Genomic DNA, 24,796 nt, shown 5'->3' with positions numbered 1-24,796 from the left:
TAGACATGAAAGGGGGGATTGCAGATGTAATAGGAAATTTCTAGTTTTAATGGTGTTTGCTACACATTCCACTGAAACCTACAATTACTCAGTAAATGGAATCTTGCACTAATGTTCACTTTGATCTCCTGGTTCACCTTGTTCTTCATTAGACTGATTCTGTCAAAAACGTTACTTGCTCTTTCTTGAATATTTACCTAAATGAGTGTTGAGCCTGTGAATGTGAAGTAAACTGAAAGTACACCATTGTAAAAATTTAAAACTACATATAAAAGAATGATGGAAGAGGAACGTTGATGCAGGCCATGCAGTAGGTGTGTATAACACGAAGGTGTGAAGAGAACAGCTCCCTGACTGGCAGGGCCCGGGGAGCTACCAGCTGCTTAGCAGGGCTAAGTGGATTCATCTCTGACCACCTTGACGCAGTTTTCACTCCCCTTCGCATGGGCACTCAACCACCCCACTATGTAATCTATTGAGGCATTGTCTGCCCCTGTGAGATGGCTTTTACAACCAATGTGAGCTTAAGAGTTAATGTTACTGAGGATGTCCTGGTGAGTGGGCCTTTAACTACACACAGGAGTATAATTAAGTCTGTGCTGTTTACCCATTGCCATAAAATCTGGCCCAGATATTTATCATGCTTTCTGGGGAATGGCTTGATAAGAGGAACCCTAAAAGTTATCCTGTTACTGTGACCCTAAAGGTCATTCTGCTATGACAAAGAATATAGTTACTGTGACCCTAAAGGCCATCCTGCTATGACGAAGAATATAGCTACTGTAACCATGAAGCCTATCCTGGTAAGGCAAAAAATATAGTTACTGTGGTCTTAAAGGTTAGCCTGTCCTTGCAATTCTTTAGAATATAGAAAATGTAGCTGTTTTAGTTGTTTTCATAAATTTTTAGCTAGAGGAAATACAGGGTGATTTCACTAACATCATAAAGAGATATTTTTGATTATTGTTGGATCACTTATGAAGTTGTAGAGCCTGCAGTTGTGGAGGAATGTAATGTTTATAACTTTTTGTCTTAGATCTTCATGTTTTTTCTCTTTTGATGTATTTCTCCCATTTAGTGATAGATAAGTTGTAGAACAAGAATTGTATTAGGAGTGTATTACTGCATAAGATGTGTGGTCTACTGAAAAACTCTTGGTTGCAACGTTGGAATGGATAATGCCTTGCCTAATACTGAAACAATTTGTAGAATTGTCTTTGGAAACACTCGCTCATCCATTGTAGAGTTGAAACTTAAATAGAGTAACTTAGCTCATTGCTAACTGCAATTCTTTCCGCCGTTTTTACCCTTGCTTTACTTGTTTGGTTAACAAACTGTGAGCTTACAGACCTATGGCCAACTAATGTCAATAACCCTGATCCCCACAGACCAAGGCCCCAGTCCTTTTAACTCATACTTAATTCAAGGTAGGGGTCTGGTTGACACAGATGGCGCCTAGGTTATAGCCCAGACCTGAGGAGAGCAGATGAAGACTGGCAAGCCAAGATAAGCAAGGAATGTGGAATCCTTCCTCAATCATTTCTCAAGAAGTTGTAAATTGTGCCCCCCTGAAGCTATGTTAATATGCCCCTAAGAAAAAACTTTGTACTGCTTCTGTATAAATAAAGCGGACAGCTTTCTCGCTGGGTCCACTACGATCAAGGAATCTGGTGGTCCGTCTCCTTTCTTTCTCTCTTCACGCCTCATCCACGCACCCTTCCCGAGTTCCGAACCTCGGCTGGAGCTGGACTCCGGCAGAACGTAACCTGGAGGGAGGGTGGAATGGAAATATCACTGACCTCCAAAATCTGCATTGTGAAGTATGTGAAGTTGCTCCACTATATTTAACTAAATAATCTAAAGTATAATAAAGGTTATTTAAGCACTAAGCATACCACAATGTCAATGATATTTTTCAAGAGCCTATGAGCTTGGGCCCAGGGTGATAGCCTAGTGGCTTAAGTGCTTGCCTTACACATGCCAGGATCCCATATGGGCTTATTTTGTGTCTCAGTGGCCCTACTTCCCATTCAGCTCCTTAGTTTCCTCCTTGGAAGGCAGTTGAGAACAGCCCAAAGCTTTGGGACTCTGCACCCACTTGGGAGACTCGGAGGAGGGTCCTGGCTTCTTAACAGCTCAGCTCCAGCCATTGAGGCCACCTGGGGAATGAATCAGTGGATGAAAGATCGTCCTCTCTGTCTCTCCTCCTCTCTATGTATCTGACTTTGCAATTAAAAAAAAAAAATCTTAGGGCCCGGCAGCGTGGCCTAGCAGCTAAAGTCCTCGCCTTGACCGCGCCAGGATCCCATATGGGCGCTGGTTCTAATCCCAGAAGCTCAACTTCCCATCCAGCTCCCTGCTTGTGGCCTGGGAAAGCAGTCGAGGATGGCCCAAAGCTTTGGTACCCTGCACCCGCGTGGGAGACCCAGAAGAGGTTCCAGGTTCCCGGCTTCGGATTGGCGCGCACCGGCCGCTGGGCTCACTTGGGGAGTGAATCATCGGACAGAAGATCTTCCTCTCTGTCTCTCTTCTCTCTATATATCTGACTTTGTAATAAAAATGAATAAATCTTTAAAAAAAAATCTTAAAAAAAAGTATGAGCTCAATCCTAATAGACTATTTGTAAGCAGAGGTTTGCTGTGAGTGCCAAAAGCAAACACTGGTATTATCAAAAAGCAGTGGGACAATCCAGCTCCCTGCTTGTGGCCTGGGAAAGCAGTCGAGGACAGCCCAAAGCTTTGGGACCCTGCACCCGCATGGGAAACCTGGAAGAGGTTCCTGGTTCCCGGCTTCAGATCGGCTCAACACCAGCCCGTTGCGGCTCAGTTGGGGAGTGAAACATTGGATGGAAGATCTTCCTCTCTGTCTCTCCTCCTCTGTGTATATCCGGCTTTCCAATAATAATAAATCTTTAAAAAAAAAAAATCCTTTAAAAAGCAGTGGGACAAAAAGTGAAAAGTAGATTCCTAAGAAAGACTTTATTTTGTACTGTGATTCTTATAAGTTCTTTTTATTACTTTTATTTTGTTTGTGAGAAACTATCTACTTAATAATAAAGCTTATTGTTAAGCAGATAGTTGATAAGTTTGCCTAGATTTACATGGTCAAGTTAAAGTATATAACCTTTCTCTACTAATATTGCACACTCAATAATTCAAAATGTTATAAATTCTGGATTTTTAAATGACAGACTCAATAAGTTAAAAGGATAACATCTGTTACCAAGGCAACAATCCTGATTCAAGATGACAATCCAGTTTATTAAATTATTATGAGAGTTGTAGATTTTAAAGAATACCTTATCAAATTCTTTTCTCTAGATACCTCACAAAAGCCAGATAATACAAAAATTTAAATTATGTATTCTTTTGAACATATAATGTCTATTGACAAGATTCTGACAATTATTATCAGAACACAAAAGATTAATTATTGTAACTGGATAAGCAAATGCAGTTATTTAGTGGCTAATTAAGTAAGGCTCAGGGAAAAATATTTTACTGAGTTTTCAATAATTTAAGCTAAATTATGTGTAGTTATTTGAATGTTTTGATCATTTTCTGCTGATTTTATTTTAAAATATTTTGAGGAACATTCACTACTCATCAGTAATGAAGCATATTTATAGAGAAGGTATACCTGTTCAGAGGCCTATAGCTCCCATTGCAGGAACTGGGGTTGATTTGCAGTTCCAGCTCCTAACTTCAACTCTTACTGATAAGGATCACGGGAAACATTAGTATGGTTCCTGTCCTTGACTTCTTGTTATCCATGTGGGTGATGGGATTCCCTGAGTCCAGCTGAAGTCTGTCTCAGCACCAGCCATTGTGGACATCTGTGTGGAGTGAACCAGCAGTTGGGAGCTGTCTACTTCTATCTATCCTTCTCTGGGTGTCTGCCTCTATCTCTCAAGCAAATAAATACATTTCTTAAAAAAAAAAACCTGAGAGGGCATTAATGAGTAAACTATATAATATAAAAAAGGAAATATATTTTTGTTTAATAAAACTGGGTGTCTGAGAATAAGCAGTGTATTCCAAACACACTGGCAAGCAGGTATCGAGGACAATATTCTTCAGGAGCATCAGAGACCATATATTCAAAAAAATTTTTTGAATCCTTATTTTCTTCTGTTTTGTTCTATGGTAAGACAAACTAAGGCTCTTCAGCAAAAATAACAGTCTCAACATTGCATATTAGTGAACCCTGAAACAAACTCAAGATAAGTACACTAAGACGATTTCCACCAAATCTAATATTTTGTTGTAAAAATCAAAAGCTTGATTAATGCAGTTTCTCTCTTTGACCTTTATTTAATCCATCTATAAAATATCGTTTTCCACATTTAGATGCAATGGGCAGGTGGGAAAGACCAAAAAAATCATTTTTATAATTGCTGGTGGAATTTATAGATTTGAATGAGGTTTGATTGTGTGCTTTTCTTAGTTGGTGATATGCCAGATACAATCAATGTGGTTGCACGTCACATTGGGATGCTTTTAAAATATAGTTTTGATTTGCAGCCCAAACATAATCAATTAGTTTCTCATGGCGAGGAAGCTTCTAGCAAGCTACACCTCCAATGCACTCTCAAGTAAGTTCAAAACCATGGTCAGGGTGGGAGTTGCTGTGCAGAAAAATGTTTCTCAACTTTAAATGTCTGTGCCTATTACCCAGAATATTCTTAAACTGTAGGGTCTGATTAATTTAGATGGAGACTACATTCTACATTTCTAAATAGTTTTCAGATGGTGCTAAAGTGGCTGGTCCAAGGGCCACACTTTGCATTGCAATGGTAGACTCCAGATAAAACTCTTAATAAATTATTAATATATGATATCACAATTAAAGTACTGGAAATGCACATTGGGAAAACAAGCATCCATGCTTCACAGATGTGGAAACTGAGATCTGTTGGAGCTAATAATGACTAATAGCAGATCAGTGATGGTAGGAAATCAATAAAATATCTCTTTATTCTGTTGTTGAAGTATGTTTCAGTCCTATTTAAAATTTGGACAAGTTTATGACTGAATATCTGTTACCAATAATCCAAGTCAATGTCACAGTGATAGTAGCCTCATCTGTATTTAATCATGCTTTGTTTTGTTTTTGCTTAGTAATTTTTTTACAGCACTCATCATCTGCAAACAGACCTCAACTGTCCTCCTTCCTGGCCTCACAACGCATAGAATACCAGACTTATAGAATTATATATTTGAATTATAGTGGCTCTCATCCTATTTGTGAGTTAAAAATACACCGTGGAGATTTAAAAATTCCACTGTTTTAAATCTCAAATTCAATAAATTTGAGTGTGATAGGAAGTAATCTTGTGTTCTGAATTAAAAAGAAAAATGAGACATTGGAACATCTGTGTCATCCCCGCCAGAATTTCTATTCCTTTAACACTACCCATCCAGTTCCAAGAGTCACTCCTTTTCCAATCTCAACAAGTAGTTTAGGTAATGATGTCAGCCCTTCTTTAGTTCCTAGGGTATCCCTTCACTATTCCTACCAAAAAATGCATGATACAGTTCTTTGTCCAACTGATATGTTTTACAAAATGATACAATACTCCGTCTAGATCAATGACTGTTAGTCACAACGCCTTCACAGAAACATTTGGGAAAGGGCACAAGTATCACTACAGAATCACCAAGATAAAATAACTTTAACATCAGGTTTCTGGTGATCATAAATAACATAAGAAAGATAAGTCTACTAAAAACAGAGTAAATGAAACAGAAGAAAGAAAGCAGGGCCTGGAAACGATGGTATTATGTACAACATTATATAAGAAGTTGCATGAAGCTGTCCCTGAGGCCAGATTTACTTTTCTTTTCATCTTCGCAGTCCATTATTTATCTTTTCCATCAAGCCTACATTGACTTTATTTTTATCTCTTGAGAGCAAAATAATTTTAATGAATGACACAGAGTTGAGACTCAGAAATTTTTGTGTTCTGATAGTCATTTTATGTTTTGGTTTTCAACAGACTCTTTCTAAATGGAAATATGTAATCTAAACTTAAGTCAGATCCATTCAGTTAGTAGATTTGATGGTCTAATAGTTATCATACCCAAATAAGGAACATTTAAAATTTTAGGGAAAAAATTAAGAATTTTATAAGACTATGATCTCCCAGTCATATGCTTTCCAATTAATTATTCAATATTACTCATATTTATTATGTCAATGAGAGAATTCTTATTTCAAAAAACCAACTATATGAAATTGTTTGCTCTCTAGTGAATGGCCTAATGGGGTCTTTTAATTCTTAATATCAGCATTAAAACCTGAAGTGTTGCTTTCTATTGCCACTTACTTCAAAATGTGATTTTACTTACAATGATTTTATTGTCACCCTGGTTTTAATTTTCTTGCACTGAGAGAGATAAACTTTTAGTAACACAAAATATCAAAGTTGTGTGACTCTGGGCCCAGAGTTAACCACAATTGCAATGGCCTGGGAAGGTGATTCTCAGGATCATTCACCATATCTCCTTGTCCTCACCTTTCTCAGCCTTTTCCATCATTGAAAATTGACACCCCCCTCCACTGTCTATTTCCTTGAAAACTTGTCTCCCTATCTGATCAGATAGCAGGCAGTATGTTCCTCACTATGCCTTAAAGTAATATACAATAATTCTGATATGTAACTGAATTTTGATGTAGGCTTATACAGAGGAAGAATCCAAATAAATGCATCTGCTTGATAGTGTTACCAGGGTCTACCCAGTAACCAGTATTCTGAGGCTATGGATGTTAACAGGTTTAGTCACTTTTTTTTTCCATGGACTGTGTTGCTCAGACTTAATGTTCAGTCTGGTGCGAACTGTTGAAGCTGCCAGCAAAGACGGATGTGTTGGAACTCTGGCACACAAACATGTCCATCTATCTTACTCCCAACGACGCGTCACAGCCTTCTGAATGGCCTAATCCCAAATCCTTGAATATTTATGATGCTAAAATATCCTGGTTCTTCCTTATTCACTGCAGCTGCAAAGAGCTATTGTGGATTTCAGTGAAACTGAAAGAAAAAATCAAGCGAAAGAACTACGTTTCAATTTACTAGGGCTATCTTTTTGTCTTGTAGAGTAACAGGATAGTTCAAAAATGAGACTGTAGAAAGAATGTACTTCATTTTGCTCTAAGTAAGGGAGTTTGCTTCTGTGTCGTTGACATGTAGCCACTATAATCTTCTAGAACATCAACCTTTACATTTGGGTTCTACTTGCACATAAGAGTTGCTTCTTAACAGGAGTGAATAGTGGAAAGCATAAATGTGAAAAAAATATATAGATAGAGTCAAAACCCATAAGGTCCCCATGATCCTATAAATTTGGAGTTTTCCTGTCCAATAAACCATATATGTATTTCTGAATGACTATAATTATTCTTTCTTTACAATTGCGTTTTAGAAAAAGGAAGTATAAAACATAATTTCTTGTGAGGAGAGCATTATCACCTTCTAAAATTACTTATTCCAAAGGACGTAAATACTGTAATGATTATTCTCATATACAGAATTAATCTAGAAGGAGACTAGAGTAAGTTTAAACAAAAAAGGGAGATAAATACTTGAGTTATATTGTACCTAAAAGTGCTAGTACAAAAAGTATTAAAAAGTTATATCCCTGCTAAAAATTATCTTCTGCTTAAACATTTTCCTATCAGACAAATCAGTTTAACATAAATGTTAGTATAGGAAAATGAAAGAAAAATCACATTAGATTTTTAATAAGCCAATGTTATGTTTTAAAATGTTTTATATCATTTTATTTATTTGAAAGAGTGAGATAAAGAAGGTTATATTCCATGTTTTGCCTGCTGGTTCATATCCCACATGCCTGCAACAGCAGCTGGACCCGCAGCTTGGAAATCCACCTGCATGTTCCATGTGGTTTATTGGGTCTAAGTTTTCCAGGTCTAATTAAGCTGTTATTGCCTATTTCCTAGGTGCATTCATGGAAAAGTGAATTCAAAGTGGGAAAGAAACGTCATTCCAGGCATTCCAATGTAGAATATGTTTGTCCCATGTGCCAACTTAATTTTTTGCAATGGAATGACAACATTATTTTATTTTCAATTATGCACATATAGAGCTGCACAGTATATATAAGTAATTAAATACTAAAATAACTAGGCTAATTGGACTTTATAAAGATGTATTTATTTGCTCAAAAGCCAGAGTTGCAGAGAAAGGGAGGTGAGAGAGAGAGAATGAGACAGGATGAAAGGGACAGAAAAAGAGAGAGATTCCATTTACTTTTCTCATTCTAAAGAACCTCAGTGGATGGCATCAAGTCTGGAACTCTAGCTGAGTTTCACGAATGGGTGGCAAGAGCTCAGTGCTTTTCCATTGCTTTCCCATGGGCATTAGTTAGGAGTTCGAATAGAACTGGAGCAGCCGGCACTTGAACCACAGCTCCAATGGGATGCTGGCGGTTTAGGTGGAGATTTAATCCACTGGCCATGCTGCTCTTGTATATATGTTTTTAATTTTCTTTTGTGGCTTCTGATTTCTCATGGACTGTAACATGGCCTATTCAGTGAACTTTACCATTTAGGCTAATATTTTATTAATTGGCAATTCTGCTGGTTATTTTTTTTTTATTGACACACAAAATATTTAGGAACTAACTGAAATATAAATCTAAATATTATAAATATAAATGCCAAAGAGTATGCAGCATGCCAGTGTTCTGTACTAGTGGATCTGTATGGGTATACATTGTTCTACTGTAGAAACTAGGCCTCTGTTCTCTGTTTCCAGAAACCTACATTCATCCAGAAAGCAAAATGTTCATTTCCAATTACACTCAATTTCATTTTAATTTCCTAGGAAAATTTTGAAAATCTAGGCATCTCGTTTAACATGTTGAAGATAATATCTAGCCTTTTTTATAGACTAAAAAGTGGCCAATGATAAATACGTTCTTATTAATGTGGATGATTAATTAAAATTACTACACCAGTTACGAATAGACTCCAGACACCATAAAGTTGGTGAGATTCCATCTCTCACATTCCATCTTTTTAACCAATGAATATCTAAAAAACACACACACAAAGGAAAGAAAAAAGAGACAAGAAAACTTGTCAACTTTATAAAGCTGGCAAGGACATAACGATCACGACCGCCATCTTCTTCTGGGGCATGTTAGAATGCTGCCGAATTCTGCTCTGATTCCTGAAATCGCAGCTCAGATTAACGTGAGAATGGATGGATTCACACACACTGTTGTTTGTTAAACAATGTACTGAAAAATGGTGACATTAACCTCAACAAAGAATGGAAGGCTTTTCCTTTGTTTTGTGTTTTACTTGATTTCATCCTTATATATATATAGTATTCATATATACACATTATATTTACATTATAAGTATTTTGTAATACATAAGTATATATATATAAAAACACAAGACTGTAGTTGAGATGAAATATATGAGTCATGCAAAAAATTAATACTTCATTTCCAAAGTGAAAATTACCAACCTTTTCGTTTTAAGGGAGGCTCTTCTATTTCCCCTAGACAATGATAAAAGCAATAAATTAGAAAAGTTTTTGATGTAATACATAATGGCTTCACTATTTTCATATTTCTTGTTATTCATCTTACAAAAACCTATTAAATTTCACAATCAATCACTTTCTTATGTTAATTTGCTTCCTGAATTCTAGTTGTAAAATATAAACTTTGTTTATGTACATTTATTTAAGATGGTTTCATTTTTATGAGTTCAATAAAATCGTGGCCATGATCCAAATTCTACATTAGAGGTCATACATCATGTTCATCTAAGTTCTTTATTGTTCATCTTGACCTCTCCCTGGGGTCAAAACAAATATAAGTTTGACAAAGATTTAAAGGGGCTTTACTAATAAGTGCTTTCCTGGTAGCCAATGCTGACTACACGATTCTGATGATTAACACTGACCCTAACAAATGTCATGTGACAAACTGAATAACATTTTGTTCTTGTCACATTCATTCAATGGGAGTATTAATGTTGCTTGAATCTGCAGTTTTCTTCTATTAATTAATAAATATGATATATCACATGGCTGGGTAATTATTTCATCATTCAGAATCTTATCCCTTCCTTCTACTTATGCGTTTAGTTTAATATATCATCCCTCTTGATTATAGTTTTAGTAAGTTTGCTTCCTACTATTTGATTATGATTGCTACTTATGCATATAAAACTTGGACATGTATTTCTTGTTCTACTGTTTTATTTCAATTTTCTTAGAGAGAAATTTGAAAAATAGTTACTACTGTGCTTCCTTTGAAAGCATATATATTAAAATTGGAATGAGAGAGAAAATAGTTACTATTGCCTGATGAAGAATATAAATGAGGATTTCTAGTGTGGGTTTATGTTAGTATATATTAGGACTCTTTCTACTTTAATGTTACACTAACAGTAGCATTTAATTTTGACATATTTGCTGTTATGGCTGATAAGTTACAAGATGAAAACCAAACAGATCAAATCACTGCCTTTGGTGTCCTGTTAATATGCTTTTAGCATGCAGAAGTTTCTTCATTCTGGTAATCATCTGGATATTTAAACAGTCATTGTAATAGATATTTAATATTAGTTCTTAGACTCAGTTGTATTTTTATACTCCACCTTTATCAATGTCCTCGTCCCCTTCATCATCTTCCTCATCACCTTCAGATGAGATGATGTCAGACAACAAAGAGAAGAAGCCATAGATCCAGTCCGTGGTTTCCTCCACAGCATCATGAACAAGTTTTAAAGGGTCTGAACCAATCTTGGCAATAGAGCTCGCTAAATGTAATTGAAAACAAAACAAAAGTTATTGCAACAATTTTCAAAGAGCCCAAGAAAAGATCATTTTCCTTATTTGTTTTCAGGCAAAATGAATATGTCAATATCAAAAATTGAAGTATCAATTCATTGTGATTCTTTTGCACAAAGCATATCTTGTCATGCCTTGCATTATGTTCCATTAAAAATTGAAATTATGGGATAGCTCTGGTCCCAAACATTGTGAGAAGTTTGAAATCCAAGTGAGACTTCAGTACATGAAAAAATGAGGAAGTAATTAAAATATTTTATGCATATACCCAGCTTTTGTATATAATGGTATGGGTGTTCAAGAATGGAAAAGAATCTTCAAAAAGAATAAAAGAAAAACGAGGGGCCAGTTCGATGGTACAACTGACTAATCCTTTGCCTTCAATTCCTGGCATTCCATTTGGGTAGTAGTTCATGTCCTCGTTGCTTCATTTTCCTTCCAGCTCCCTGATCCTAGCTGGGAAGCAGTAGGTTATGGCCCAGTGCTTTGGGACCCTGCACCTGCTTAGTACACCCAGAAGAGGCTCCTGACTCCTGGCTTTGCATGGTTCTGCTTTATCAGTTACAGCCATTGGGGGAGTGAAACAGCAGATGGAAGATCTTTCTGTCTCTCCTTCTCTCTATAAATCTGTCTTTCCAATAAATATAAACCTTTAAAGAAAGAATGAAAAAATAATTTTGACTAGTATTTTATTGAACAGCATCTTGGAAAAGATGGTTCTATAAGTTTGAGGACTTTAAATTTCTAAGTTGACTAAAGCAGCTGCGGTAAAATTAAGATTTAGAAGCATGTTATAATTTGTGATGTATCAGAAAAAAAACCTGTAATAATTAAAGACCATATCAAGTTCAAGTTATATTTAATTAGATTTATCCTTAGTAGGTATTCTAGAACCTACAAATAAAACTTATTTGAACTTCCAGTAATTTCAATGGCTAGAATTGTGAAAACCTATTTCATGAAATCTACACATCTTTCTGTCTTATTCCAAAAAACATAAAATATTTGTGGAAAGAGAGATGAAATAATAAAATCTAAGAAAAAATAGTTTTCCAAACTGTTTTCTTCTAAATACATGAAAATGCTCCTAAGAAATAATAGTTTTATGATCTTGTTGACAGAATAATATATCTAGAAACATGGTATAAATTACACTTGATTCCTCACCAATCTGTAATTAAATTTCAGAGTTATGTTTTTTTTCTTAATTTTAGAAACTGTTTCAGCATTTCACTGACTTTTTCCCTTTGATGTATTTAAGAGACAAGAATTATAGTAGTGCATTGTATTTTCTAAAGGTTAACTATTGCAAAATTAGGCTTTTACTCGATTGAGAGAGGAAGTTATTGGAAGGTTTGAGCAGGGGGATGAAGTAATTTGATTTATGAAACTTCTTTTGCTGTGTTGAGGGTTAAAAGAATGCCAGGCATGAAACAAGGAGACAATCAGGAGCCAACTGTAATAAACCAGAAGAAAGATGACAGTGATTTCTGCCAGAGTCTCTAACCAGTTAATAACTCATATTAACTGCTTAGAGCATGCTTATGGGATGTGAGAACATAGAACAATCCTGGAAAAATTCAGGATTTTGGATGTGAGAAGTTGGAGCAATGGGAATGACGTTTACTGAGAGGGGCAGTTGGAAGTGAAGAGCAAAACAATTTTATTGGAGTAGTATAATGGAAAAGTAGTTGATCTTAGACTTTTCAGACTTAACTTGACTATTATCTACATGGAGTTGTCAATATTTGTGTTGCTCAAACTAATGTACAAAATAGTTTTATTGGGAGTCTAATAAAAGAGGAAGATATTCAAAGCAATGATGCCAAAAAATTACACCAAGGGATGAGATACAAGAATATTTAAACATATAGATGAAAAGAAAGATAAGTCAGAAAAATTAAAAACCAGCTATTAATTCAGAGGAAGAAGACTAAGAAAAAAGAACAAGAGGGTGCCAAGTGTAGTACACGAAACATTCAGTAAAGAAATCCTTGCAAGGTGAGTACTGATCAACTGGCTGATGCTTTTTCGTGGGTCAGGTAGGATGGAACCCAAGAATGGAAATTTGGTTTTAATGATGAGGATGACATCCGTGACCTTTGAACAGCAGTGTTTTTATAGGCAATCTACAACTAAAAGGAAAAAAAATGGAGATGGTGAATACAAATTATTCTAAATGATACAAATGAAGTAATATTTAAGAGCCTGAGTTACAGTAGATTTTTTATTGGTGGCAATAACATTGTTTAGATAGGAAGAATATTCCAAAATTCACAGAGAGAGGTTACGTTCCTAAAGAGAAAAAAATATCTGATATGAGAAAGGATGGTTGGGACGTTTTTTTCATCTCATTTCTTCTTTTGGGGTGTCAAGGAATACACACATTATTCCAGATTCAAGTTACAAAATACAGATTTCAGGCAGACTATCACCAGGATTCCTTGATGTGTCTTCACTCTTCCTTATTTTAGTGAATTCCACAGTTACATGTGAAAAAGAAATAGCCTAGAGCAGGATTGATCCTTGAGGAAAGAAAACGAAATGGGACTTTATATTTGCAATTGAAAATTTAAATGGCAGTACCTGGAGAGATGACCTAGCGACTGAAGTCCTCACTTAGCCTGCACCGGGATTCCATATGTGCGCCTGTTCAATCCTAGTGGCCCTGCTTCCCATCCAGCTTCCTGCTTGTGGCCTGGGAAAGCAGTCAAGGATGGCCAAAAGCTTTGGGACCCTGCACCTGCGAGTGGGAGACCTGGAAGAGGTTCCTGGCTCCTGGTTTAGGATCGGCTCAGCTTTGGCTGTTGTTCTCCTCTCTGTACATCTGACTTTGCACTAAATACAAATACATCTTTAAAAAATTTTGAAAGCATCGTATGTAAATAACTGGATTGTACTGTCACCTTAATGACATTTTTAACATTGGAATATTTTATGTTTAATGAAAATACTGCAAATGGGAGTTTTATGGTTGGAATATATTGAGAATATTTCCTCTTTCTCCTTTCTATTGAGAACTTAAAAATAAAATGCCCAAAAAATCCCAGTTCAATCCTTTCTATGCTTATTTGAAATCAATGCACTTTTCAGACAGATGAACACTACTTGGCTCCAAAATAGTTAAATCAGGCTATTTTCCTGAAATCAGTGCTGCTGGACAGAAACCACACACACACACACACACACACACAGAGACTTAAATAGGCTAATGGTCCAGAAGTTTTCCCAATCCCATCTTCCACATATAACACACAAATCACATCCAAGAGAAGGATATTATGCAATATAACCCAAGTAATGCTGCTTATTCTTAAAAGATAACACAGTTGTACAACGACTCTTCCAAAAGTTCATAGACAAGGCATATTATGAAAAAAAAAAACCATGATTTCAAAAAATTTTTTCACTAAAATAAACCTTCTTTAAAATACTGTGTTTTTGTTGTTCAAAAGACAGATTTACAGAGAGGGAAGACAGAAGATGTTCCATCTGCTGGTTCATTCCCTAAATGACAGCAACAGCTGGAGCTTGGCAGCTCAGAGGGCAGGAGCCAGAACCTTCTTCTAGGTCTCCCTTGTAAGTGCAGGGTCCACAAGCATTGGGCCATCTTCCACTGCTTTCCAGGGCACAAGCACGGAGCTGGGTGGAAAGTGAGGCAGCCAGAACACGATGTCACTTGAAGGAAGAAGATTAGCAAGAGAAGCCACCATGCTGCTCCCAACACAATTTTTCTAAATCCTTCTCCCCACAAATGTTTTGAAATCAGTTTGTACTTTCTTTTTCCTACTGTTTCCATATGCTCAACTACACACATAACAATTAGGATCAATCTAAGATAGCAGAAGCCAGACACCATTCTTTGATCTCAAAAATATGATGTCAGTTTTTTTCAATAAGCCGGCAAAGTGTTATTTTATCACCTTATAAGTATAGGAAACTGGGGCACAATGAATTAATTAAAGTTATCGGTATTGCCAAGAAATAGTGGTGCCAGGATTTTTATGTATGTTTAGGCCTTCAGATCATAATTGTTATGATACATTTTGACAAACAAGCAAAAATAACAATCCAGTACATTTTTTCAGTTAAGGTTTTAAATGTGTAGGCTACAGAAGGCCTTTTTTTTTTTAACTCTAACAACAGAGAGAAAAGTCCTGAAAGCATTAGAATATAAAGGCTAGAGCTGCCAAAGTTATCCTACATTCGTGAGGATAATAGCTAATTTACTGAGAAAGATGAAACCGAAAAATTTGAATCTGTGATGGCTCTACTGATGCATTTAAATATCCAATCTTACAATCACTTCTTTTCTAGCATTGCTACTGAGTGAGATAAGACATGTTTCTCACTGTTCACATAACTTTTAATTGCATCATATTTTTCTTAGAGAAAATTACATCACTGCATGCAAGGGGAACTGCTTTAGGCTATCTATGGTCAATAATTGGAATCTTGCTGCAGATGAAAGAATTGCAAGAGGAGAAAAAGAGGTCAAGAGGAGTTTAACGTTAAATAAAGTTTTTATTTATTTCTCTGTTTTTGAAGCCATATGATATACATAATTAAATTTCTAAATCAGACAGCACAGGAAATTAGGCAGTTTTGTGATTTCCACCTAAAGAATCAAATGCGTTCACTCACTATTATCTTTGACCACTGGTCATATATTTTTAAGTTATCTGAAGGGTCTTTCAAAAGTTCACAGAAACATATCTATTTAAAATTATGCATGAAATTCAAAAATGCATTGCATCAAAAATCAACTTGACTCTCAATTCCATTTTTCTGTGAGCTTCATAAAGCTCCATTTTATTTGATTCTTTTTTTAACTCTCATATCTTAAAAAATATCAAAAAGCTTGCACTCTCCATTCAGAATGATCACAGGCAGCTTTAACTTTCTTTCCTAGTACTGTGCTAACCCATACTGGATTCAGAGATAAAAGTGATGATTTTCGTCTAAGTTCATCTATAATCGAAAATGTGGGTATTGTGTTCCTCAGACGTATGCATTAATTATAAAAATTTAAGGAGCAGCCGCAAAGGCTGAGAATTTTCATAGTAAGTCAGGCAAAGATCTTCCTGTGACTCAGGGCATATTATGTGATGGTATAATGTGATAGAATTAATTAATATTTCACCCACAGAAGTGAAAGTATTTGTATACCTAACTGTAACAAGAGTGGGAAAGTATTCAATTCCCTCCCCAAATGGTTGCCGTAACCTAGGCTGAGTTAGGCTGAAGCCTGGAGCCAAGGCCTCCTCTAGCTCTCCTAAACAGGTGAAGGCCCCAGGTCCTCAGCCATCTCCCATTGCTTTACCAGGTGCATTAGCAGGAAACATCAGAAGCAGAACAACGAGCACAAGCTCTGATGCCCATCTGGGATGCCAGTGCTGCAGGAGGTCCTAACCCGTTATACTGCAACACAAGCCATGAAATTACTCACTTCAACTTTTAATTCTGAGGGTGTCCAGAAAAATCCTCTGTGTCTGTTTTCAGATGTTCTTTACATATCCAAATCGGAACTTGGTAGGAACTGCAGAAAATTTTCTTAATTATCTTACATTTAAGAGAGGATATTAGAGATAATCCGTGAAAAATAACTGTCTTGAAAGAATCTAGTTTTTGCTAGTCATATTTATTATTAATATGCGCAGGGTATAACAATTAATGTATTCACATATAATTGTTCCTACTAAGTAGAATTTATTGCATAACCTAAAAATTCTCCCCTTTGTGTTGTTTATTTCTAAATCTTTTGGGGGAAGTAAGGGATAAGAATAAGTAATTTCAGGAGTTCTCATGAAACTAGTGTTTGGGGTCCACCGACTTTGCAAAGTGTTTCTGTGAACACATATGACTAAGTCATCACAGGATAATATGTTTATCATCATATATGAATGGACTGCTGCCATGTGCTTTCTCCATCCAGTGAAATGACTTTAGCAGAAGAAAAAGCAGAAGTCTAGAGACCTCACCTGGTTGCTTTTTCTCTTGATAAAGAAAGCATGAAGATTTCTCTGCACACCCCTCCTAAAACTGTTCTGCACCTCAATTGTTGACATATGCCTTGTTACAGTTATAAGCCAGTTTTGACTATCCTAAAATCGGCCAAGTTCAGCAAAATTATGCTTCAACACTGGAAACTGCTAAATACGAAAAGGAAAATAGACATGAGACAGCTGAATAGTACCCTATAGCCATTTTAAGGTGTATAGAAGAAGCCAGTAGTATATAAACTAAAACTGAAATGTCAGTGAAGTAGTCACAGGAGGTGGTTAAGAACTTGCATTTTTTAACATATTGATTACTCAATACCATATCAATTAATTCCATAATGTTGTAAATTGCTGCTGACGATATGTTGTGGCTTTAAATTGATCGGGATGATTTTCTGCCAGCTCTACCTTCAGACCAGAGATGGTCTCCCCAAAAATACCATTGAATTTATCTGGACTCTATGCTTGGTATACCCTTGCAATGAAAGAATCTTGACTGAAATTGAAATGTAATACAGCAACAAGGTGGAGGAATCCACCATGGGGGGAGGGTACGGGGGAGGGGTTTGGGGAATCCCAGGGCCTATGAAACTGTGTCACATAATGCAATGTAATTAATAAAAAATATTGAAAATAATGAAAAACAAGAAAGCATGAGGAGTAGCACTATGGTTGGTAGTTTAAGTGTCAAGATATTGGTGCCAGGAAATCAGAATTTAGGTAACACGAACACAAAGGAACACTGGGAATATGGATATGTATATCATATGGATTTGACCTTACACAACTGATAAAGGCTTTGAAGTGTTCAGCTTCTCCATGTGGAGTTGGGTTTGAAGGCTGCACATAAGCCTTGCATTGTTCAAAGAGTTCGAAAGGGGTTGAAACTGCACATAAGGCTCCTGCTGAGGTTTCCCAAAGGGTCCTGTAAAGCCATGGGAAAGGGCCTCTTCATTGTTTAACAGAGAAACCTTGCTTATTTTTTCACATTGGCATGCAATTGTTATATCAACATATTATGTAAGTTTGAATATATCATTTAGTACTCATATCAACTTTATCCTGGTATTACTATTATTGTTGTTACGGTTCTCATTCAGTAAACAGAACCATAGAGTATTTCATTTACACAAAGTAATACTATTTGTCAGAAATGGATGTACTATGAAACAACTGAGCACTGGGATAACAGGCAAGATGAGCTGAGAACTTGATTTACAACGGTGTCTTAGGAAAATCAGAAATGTAGATAAATGTTATGGTTGTGTGAGAGTCAATCGTGTCAACATTACAAAGTCAGTAGGTGAAGGAAGAACAAGTCTAGAGAAAGGAACTTGAAGCACTGCCCATGAGTGCAAAACTTAATGAGCCGCCAATAAAACTTCTAGTTAAATAATATTTACATAAAATTTTAACATTAAACAATTGAATTTTTAATTTATTTGCAAGAACTACAGAGACAGAGGGAAAAGCATAGCGGGGTCTTCCATCCATTGGCTCACTCCTCAGATGGCAACAATGACCAGACTGAGCCATGCCAATGTCAGGAGCTGAGTTTCTTTCAGGTCTCCTATGTGGATGGCAAAGGTCCAAACACTTGGACCATATTCCACTGCTTTTTCCAGTCCATTGCAAGTGGAGCAGCTGGGACACAACCAACACTCACATGGGATGCCTGCATCACAACGTGGCAGTTAAATCTATGAATGAATGTTCTTTCTTCTGTGGGTGAAATGCAGATTTATTTAGCATACTGTGCATCATTTAATATGCCCTGAGTCACATAACAATCCTTGCCTGACTTACTATAAAATTGCTTCATCTTAGACAACAAATAGATTTCCTTAGAAGTTTACTTGCATCAAGCAGCATCCACAATTATCTGACACCTTAGGATGAGAAGAAGGAAATTGCAGGTAGGAAATCCAAAATTAAAGATTTGTTAAAATCTAAAGGCTGTGTCACTGTGTGCATAAGGAAGTGATACTCTCTGTTGAGTTAATAGGTTTTTTTATGCTGAAAAGTGTACCAGAGGAAATACAATGCTTACAAAACTGTTCGATCTTGGGGTTTGTTATCATTTATAACTGTCAACTATGTCCTGAGGATAAATGTTAGAAATGCTAATTTAATTTAATTATTTTCTAAGCATAACACATTTGAAATGAAAAACACTCCTAGGGAACTTAATGATCCTCGAAGACTTTGAGCCCTGGAGTTTTCAGCAATGACAATATCAGGTACAAATATGTGAAAGGCAATGTACAAAAGTATGTACTTTAATATTTGTTGTAGTATTCAACATCATTATCACAGTGAGGTTTACCCAAGACATTGCGTTTTGTAGCTCTGTAGGTGCATTCTGAAGTAACTTCCAACATCCCAAGATTACAGAACTAGTCTTGAGCATGCTCAGTTCAATTCAATGATTTTAAAACTGCCTCTTTTTTTTTAACACCAGTGAGGAAAAAAAAAAAAAAATGAATCATCCGAGAAAGTCAAGCATAGCAGAATAATGCTAAAGCAACCATTTAATATTTTTGGTTTTTAAAATTTTTATTTTTTTTTTTTTTAAGATTTTTTTTATTACAAAGTCAGATATACAGAGAGGAGTAGAGACAGAGAGGAAGATCTTCCATCCGATGAGTCACTCCCCAAGTGACTGCAACTGCCGGTGCTGCGCTGATCCAAAGCCAGGATCCAGGAACTTCTTCCAGGTCTCCCACGCGGTTGCAGGGTCCCAAAGCTTTGGGCCGGCCTAGACTGCTTTCTCAGGCCACAGGCAGGGAGCTGGATGGGAAGTGGGGCCGCCGGGGTTTGAACCAGAGACCATATGGGATCCCGGGCCATTCAAGGTGAGGACTTTAGCCACTAGGCCAAGCCACAGGGCCCAATTTTTAAAATTTTTAAAAGATTTATTTATCTTTATTGGAAAGTCAGCTATACAGAGAGGAGCAGAGACAGAGAGGAAGATCTTCCATCCGCTGGTTCACTCCCCAAGTGGCCGCAATGGCTGAAGCTGAGCTGGTCACAATGGTCATAACTGAAACTACATTTTTTATCTTACTTTGTTTTGGGTTGGTGAAGTCTTGTTGGTACTAGGTTGAAGTAAGTTTTGGAGAGTCTGATTTACATTGGAGGCAAAGAAGTAACTAAACATTAAGAAATCAAGAAGATGAGTTAAAAGAAAAGAGGAGGGGTATGGGTTAAGTAAGACTAGAACTTTAAAGGCTGTATGTTTCAAGATCTTTATTTTTGAGTGTTTATCAACAAAATGTTCAACTATATAAGACAGTAAATGTTATGATAGTGGGAATCCTCATGTTTCTCAGGAAATCATTCAGGTCTTGACTACAAAAGCAGAGTGATTATGGATGATAAAATAAAGGACACAGTATCTCATATATGGATTTGACCTTACACCACTGATTACGGCTTTGAAGGGTTCAGCTTATCCACGTGGAGTTGAGTTTGAAGGCTGCATATAGGAATCTGGGCTAGGAAAACTGCATGGAAAACAGAGGAAGCAAGACATTTTACAACCTTCAAAGTACAGGCTGAAATTCATGAGAACAAACTTTTTTACATACTCCAATAACTTCCAAATCTGTAAATTCAATGATGATAATGACTTTTAAGAGAAATTGTCATCTTTCATTATAAATCCTACATTATAAATGTAGACGGTGGCATACAAAAAACAGAAGATGGATCTGGCAAGAACTGGCATTGCTGCAGGGCCAACTGCTGGCTGATTCCAGTAAGGTGAGCCGAGAGATTAGTAACAACATGCACGTGTATTTCCACTTGGTCTCCGGCAATGTCCTTTTAAGCATCTGCCAAATATGGTCTTTCATGTGTTCCGTCTTCTAATTTTAACATGCTAAAATTTCACTTGCTCACACTAACCCTGCAGTATATCAAGAGATTTTGATAATGAAATATCATCTTAGTAAATGAGACAGTACAACCCTGCCACATCTGATTGTAAGAAATATCTATAATTTGCCATTGGTTCTCATTGCTTTTCCTTCTCCCACATTTTTTTTTCTTTTCTTGTATCCAGGTTGTGAAATATTTTTTCAATGGTAACATCAAAATATTTAATAGGTGTTAAGAACCATGGTTCCGTGCTTCTTTCTGTGTCTTTGCACATGTCCATACATTGTTCTTAATTTTTCTACACTAATAGAAATATTGGCACTGATAACAATATACCTACCATTTTGGGTATATGCACTTTTTATTGCACATTCTGTTGTCACAGGTTTTCACATCAATTAAAGTTTCCACCGACAGAAGGAACAAACACACAAGCAACACGCATATACACACAGACACACACTTATCCAGAAAGCGATTTTAGTTATCCTCAATTTTCTCAACAGCAGAATTTTTCCTTGACACCATTCCCCCTTTTTAAAAGATTATTTATTAATCTTTATTTGAATGCCATATTTACAGAGAGAGAGAGAGAGAGATTGAAATCTGCCATCCTCTGGTTTACTCCCCCAAATACCTGCAACTCCGGAGCTGACTGGTTTAAAGTCAGGAGCCAGGAGCTTTTTCTGGGTTTAAGAACTTGGTCTATTTTTCACTGCTTTCCCAGGCACATTATAGCTGGGAGCTGAATCAGAAGCGGACTAGCTGAACTGAACAAGAGATCACATGGGATGTTGGCAATGCCCGCTCTTCTTTTGCTTTTCCATCTTTCTTTCCAATTCTTCTTCATCCAGAAATCTGAGCTCTCTATATTTCAGTACAAATCCATACACTCTCTGAACTCTTGTTGAATATGAGTCTAGAACTTTCCCAAGGTCAGCAGTATACCTGACTACTTCATATATTTTTTTATTGTTGCACAAAATGTGTCCAAAGTAAATAATGCAACTTTTTTCCCCCAATATGAAAGCAGACAATCCTTCAAGGAATTCTAGTTACTTTTACTGGAAAATGGTATTTTTGAAACCAATACTTAGCAGGTGTGTTTATTGTATTAGAATGTCATTGTATCTAAGCTTTACAGTTGAGTCAAGAATGGTACAGCCAATAAATGGAAAATTGTAAAAAGAAGTATGTTCGAACTAATAATAACAAATGAAATTTAAGAACAGAGGACTTCCTGTCATCTTATTTGCTTTTGCATTTAACATCTATCTTCTCAGATATTCATGATTCTGAATCATTTAAATATCATTTATTAATTATTTCAGAGACAAAAAGAGAGGAAAATAGATACAGAACTGAGAAGCATACAAAGATTGGCATGCTTTTAATTTAAGAAACTAATTTTGTAAAGACAATCCTGAATGATGACCATATATATTGAGCCCAAAACAATAAAATTCATAGAATCAAGAATGGAATAGCCATTGCTGTACACTGTGGTGATGTAAATATGCAGTGTTGTGAAGTAATAGAGAGCTTCAGTTAGGCAAGATAAGTTTTAGACTTCATGTAGACAATACGGCACCAACAGCTGGCAACACTATATTGTACACTTTAAAAATTGTTAGGAGTTCATGTTGTGTTTTCTACCACAAAAATAATCTTTAGAGAAAGAAAAAATGAAAAATCAGAATATATGGATTTGAAACGTAGAATGTAGCCCTTAGAAACATATAATTATTTCATTTAGGAGTTTTGTATTCGATATTTCTACTAAAACGTCCTTAAGCATCTGAATAATAGAAAGATACTGACAATAAGCATGCAGGTATGGAAAACATTATATGAGAGAGTCAATTTGAAGTATACTTCTTGACAAGTAGCCCATTATAAAAATGCTTATGAGTCCTTCAAAAACAAAAAATAACTTCACTGACTCTTATAACACAAAAATATGTATTCTTTAAATTTAAATTGCAAATTTGATTTGTTTGGAACTTTGACTGCCTTTTCCTTTAAAATCTTGATATCTTGCCATAGGAAAAAAAAAAAACCTGATCCTGCTGTTAGATTGAGAGTCATAGATTAAACAGGCTAAATATAGTCTGCTATGATGGCATCTTGCTCATCACTTGCTTTCAGAATGCAAAGTCACACAGCCACAGCAATGGAACAGGCGATGTTTAACAAGGGCAAGGCAAGAAACAAACTAGGCCACAAAGGTGGTTCTGAAACTCACAATTTTAAAATGGTACCGTTTTGAGAAGGAAGTAGTAAACAACGGTTCTAATGTTGTGAAATACAGTACAAAGAAAGATGTTATTTGTTTACCGCATTTGTGTAACGGGTGTTTGAGATGGTGGCAGAGGCCAAGAACAGTGACTCATCATAGGAGTTGGCTACAGAGACATACCGAAAGAGCTTTAGCCAAAAAGAGACATAGCAGATGAAAGAGATGTATTTGGTTTACCAACTTAGGAAACAGATAAGCATGTTAGGAGTAAAGAAGCAAAGGAGAGAAACAGACTGAGGTCATGTGCGTGGAGCAGGGGGGCACTCCAGAGTGGAGCAGGTGGTAAAGAGGAAGCTCGGATCCCAACCACGAAGACTCCCAGACCTTCACCACAAACTATTAATACGAGCAACAAGGACTATACCCCAAGTGCCAAGGAGGCCACAGGGAATTGGATGCCCTGGGAGGCTGAGTACTCTGAGGTCACCCACCCCCAACCGGAGCTTCCCCAGGGGATGGAAGAAGTCCAAACACTACCGCGCAGAAACCAACGTCATCGGAAAGACAACCAGAAGCCCTGAGCGGTCCGCAGACACAGAAGAACAATAAATGTCCATTGGGACCAGGGAGAAGAGTTTTCTCTGGTCTGAGCCTGGCTCCACCTCTGGACCCCCGCCCTCCCTCGCAGTGACCATCGGGATAGCTTCAAAAACCCCTCACAGCAAACAAACAATCATACAAACTAAAAAAAAGAAAAAAAGAAAAAACCTAAAATAAATAGACAAACAACAGAAAGTAGAGCTTGAAATCTGACAGGAAAGAGCTGGCATGGATTGGCTCATGCCTTGCTTGGTGGGACACAAAGATTAGTCACTCCTCACCATGGTGCTGAGGATTTTCCTGCACCCCCCCCCAAAAAAAAAAAAAATGTTCTGCACCTTAAATGTCAACAAATATCTTGTTAGAGTTACAAGCCAGTCTAGATTATCCCAAAATCTGCCAAGATCAACAAAATTATACTTCAACACAACAAATGGCTAAATACTAAAATGAAATGGACATGAGACAGCTGCATGGTACCCTATAGCCATTTTAAGGTATATAGCAGCCGGTCCGGTCCTGTATATAAACTAAAATTGAGATGTCAATGAGCTAATCATAGGTTGTGGTTAGGACTTGTTTTTTTTTTTTTTTTTTTTAACATACTGGTTACTCAAAACCATGTCAATTCCATAATATTGCAAATTGCTGTTGATGTTATATTGGGACTCTTAATTGACTGTGATGATATTATACCAGCTCTGACTTCGGACCAGAAATGGTCTCCCCAAGAAACTGTTCAACCCATCTGGACAATAAGTAGCTGGACTCCATGCTTAGTATATGTTTGCAAGGAAAGAATCTTGATTGAATTTGAACTGTAATACTGCATCAAGGTGGAGGAATCCACCAGGGGGGAGGGGAGGGGGGTGGGGGGATTCCCAGAGCCTATGAAACTGTCACATAATGCAAAATATTAATAAAAATATATAAAAAAAGCCTTGTCTTACCAAACCCCTAACATCTTGTCTCTGGGTAAACATGAATTGTCATACCGTTGTCTCCCTCTCTTATCTTTCGCTTGGTCTCTCTTGCCTTTACTTGCCTTTACTTTTACACAGACTCATGGATATTACTCATACTGAATTAATATAATCAATCCTTCCCCCACTTTAGTAAATGGTGTGAATGTTTGCATTCACACAAAATCACTGGGATGTAATTGTCTTCTGTGAGGTGATGACATTTGAAGTTGGACCTTGGTGAAATGATTAGATCACAAAGCCAGAACCCAGC

General features: G+C 36.6%; 1 protein-coding gene across 1 annotated transcript in view; it reads right to left on the bottom strand.

Annotated features, from left to right (window-relative positions):
- The window catches only part of TRDN (triadin), a 114,662-nt gene that overhangs the window by 36,381 nt on the left and 53,485 nt on the right, over positions 1-24,796 (bottom strand). Inside the window, exons 3-4 of the mRNA XM_004587308.3 lie at positions 10,645-10,806; positions 9,503-9,535 (exon numbers count right to left, since the gene is read on the bottom strand). Of these exons, the coding sequence (XP_004587365.2) occupies positions 9,503-9,535; positions 10,645-10,806 (195 nt within the window). The remainder of the gene's footprint in view (positions 1-9,502; positions 9,536-10,644; positions 10,807-24,796) is intronic.

The sequence above is a fragment of the Ochotona princeps genome, chromosome 1, assembly GCF_030435755.1.
Source record: "Ochotona princeps isolate mOchPri1 chromosome 1, mOchPri1.hap1, whole genome shotgun sequence".
Taxonomy (NCBI): Eukaryota; Metazoa; Chordata; class Mammalia; order Lagomorpha; family Ochotonidae; genus Ochotona; species Ochotona princeps.
This window is presented reverse-complemented; position numbering and strand designations above follow the sequence as displayed.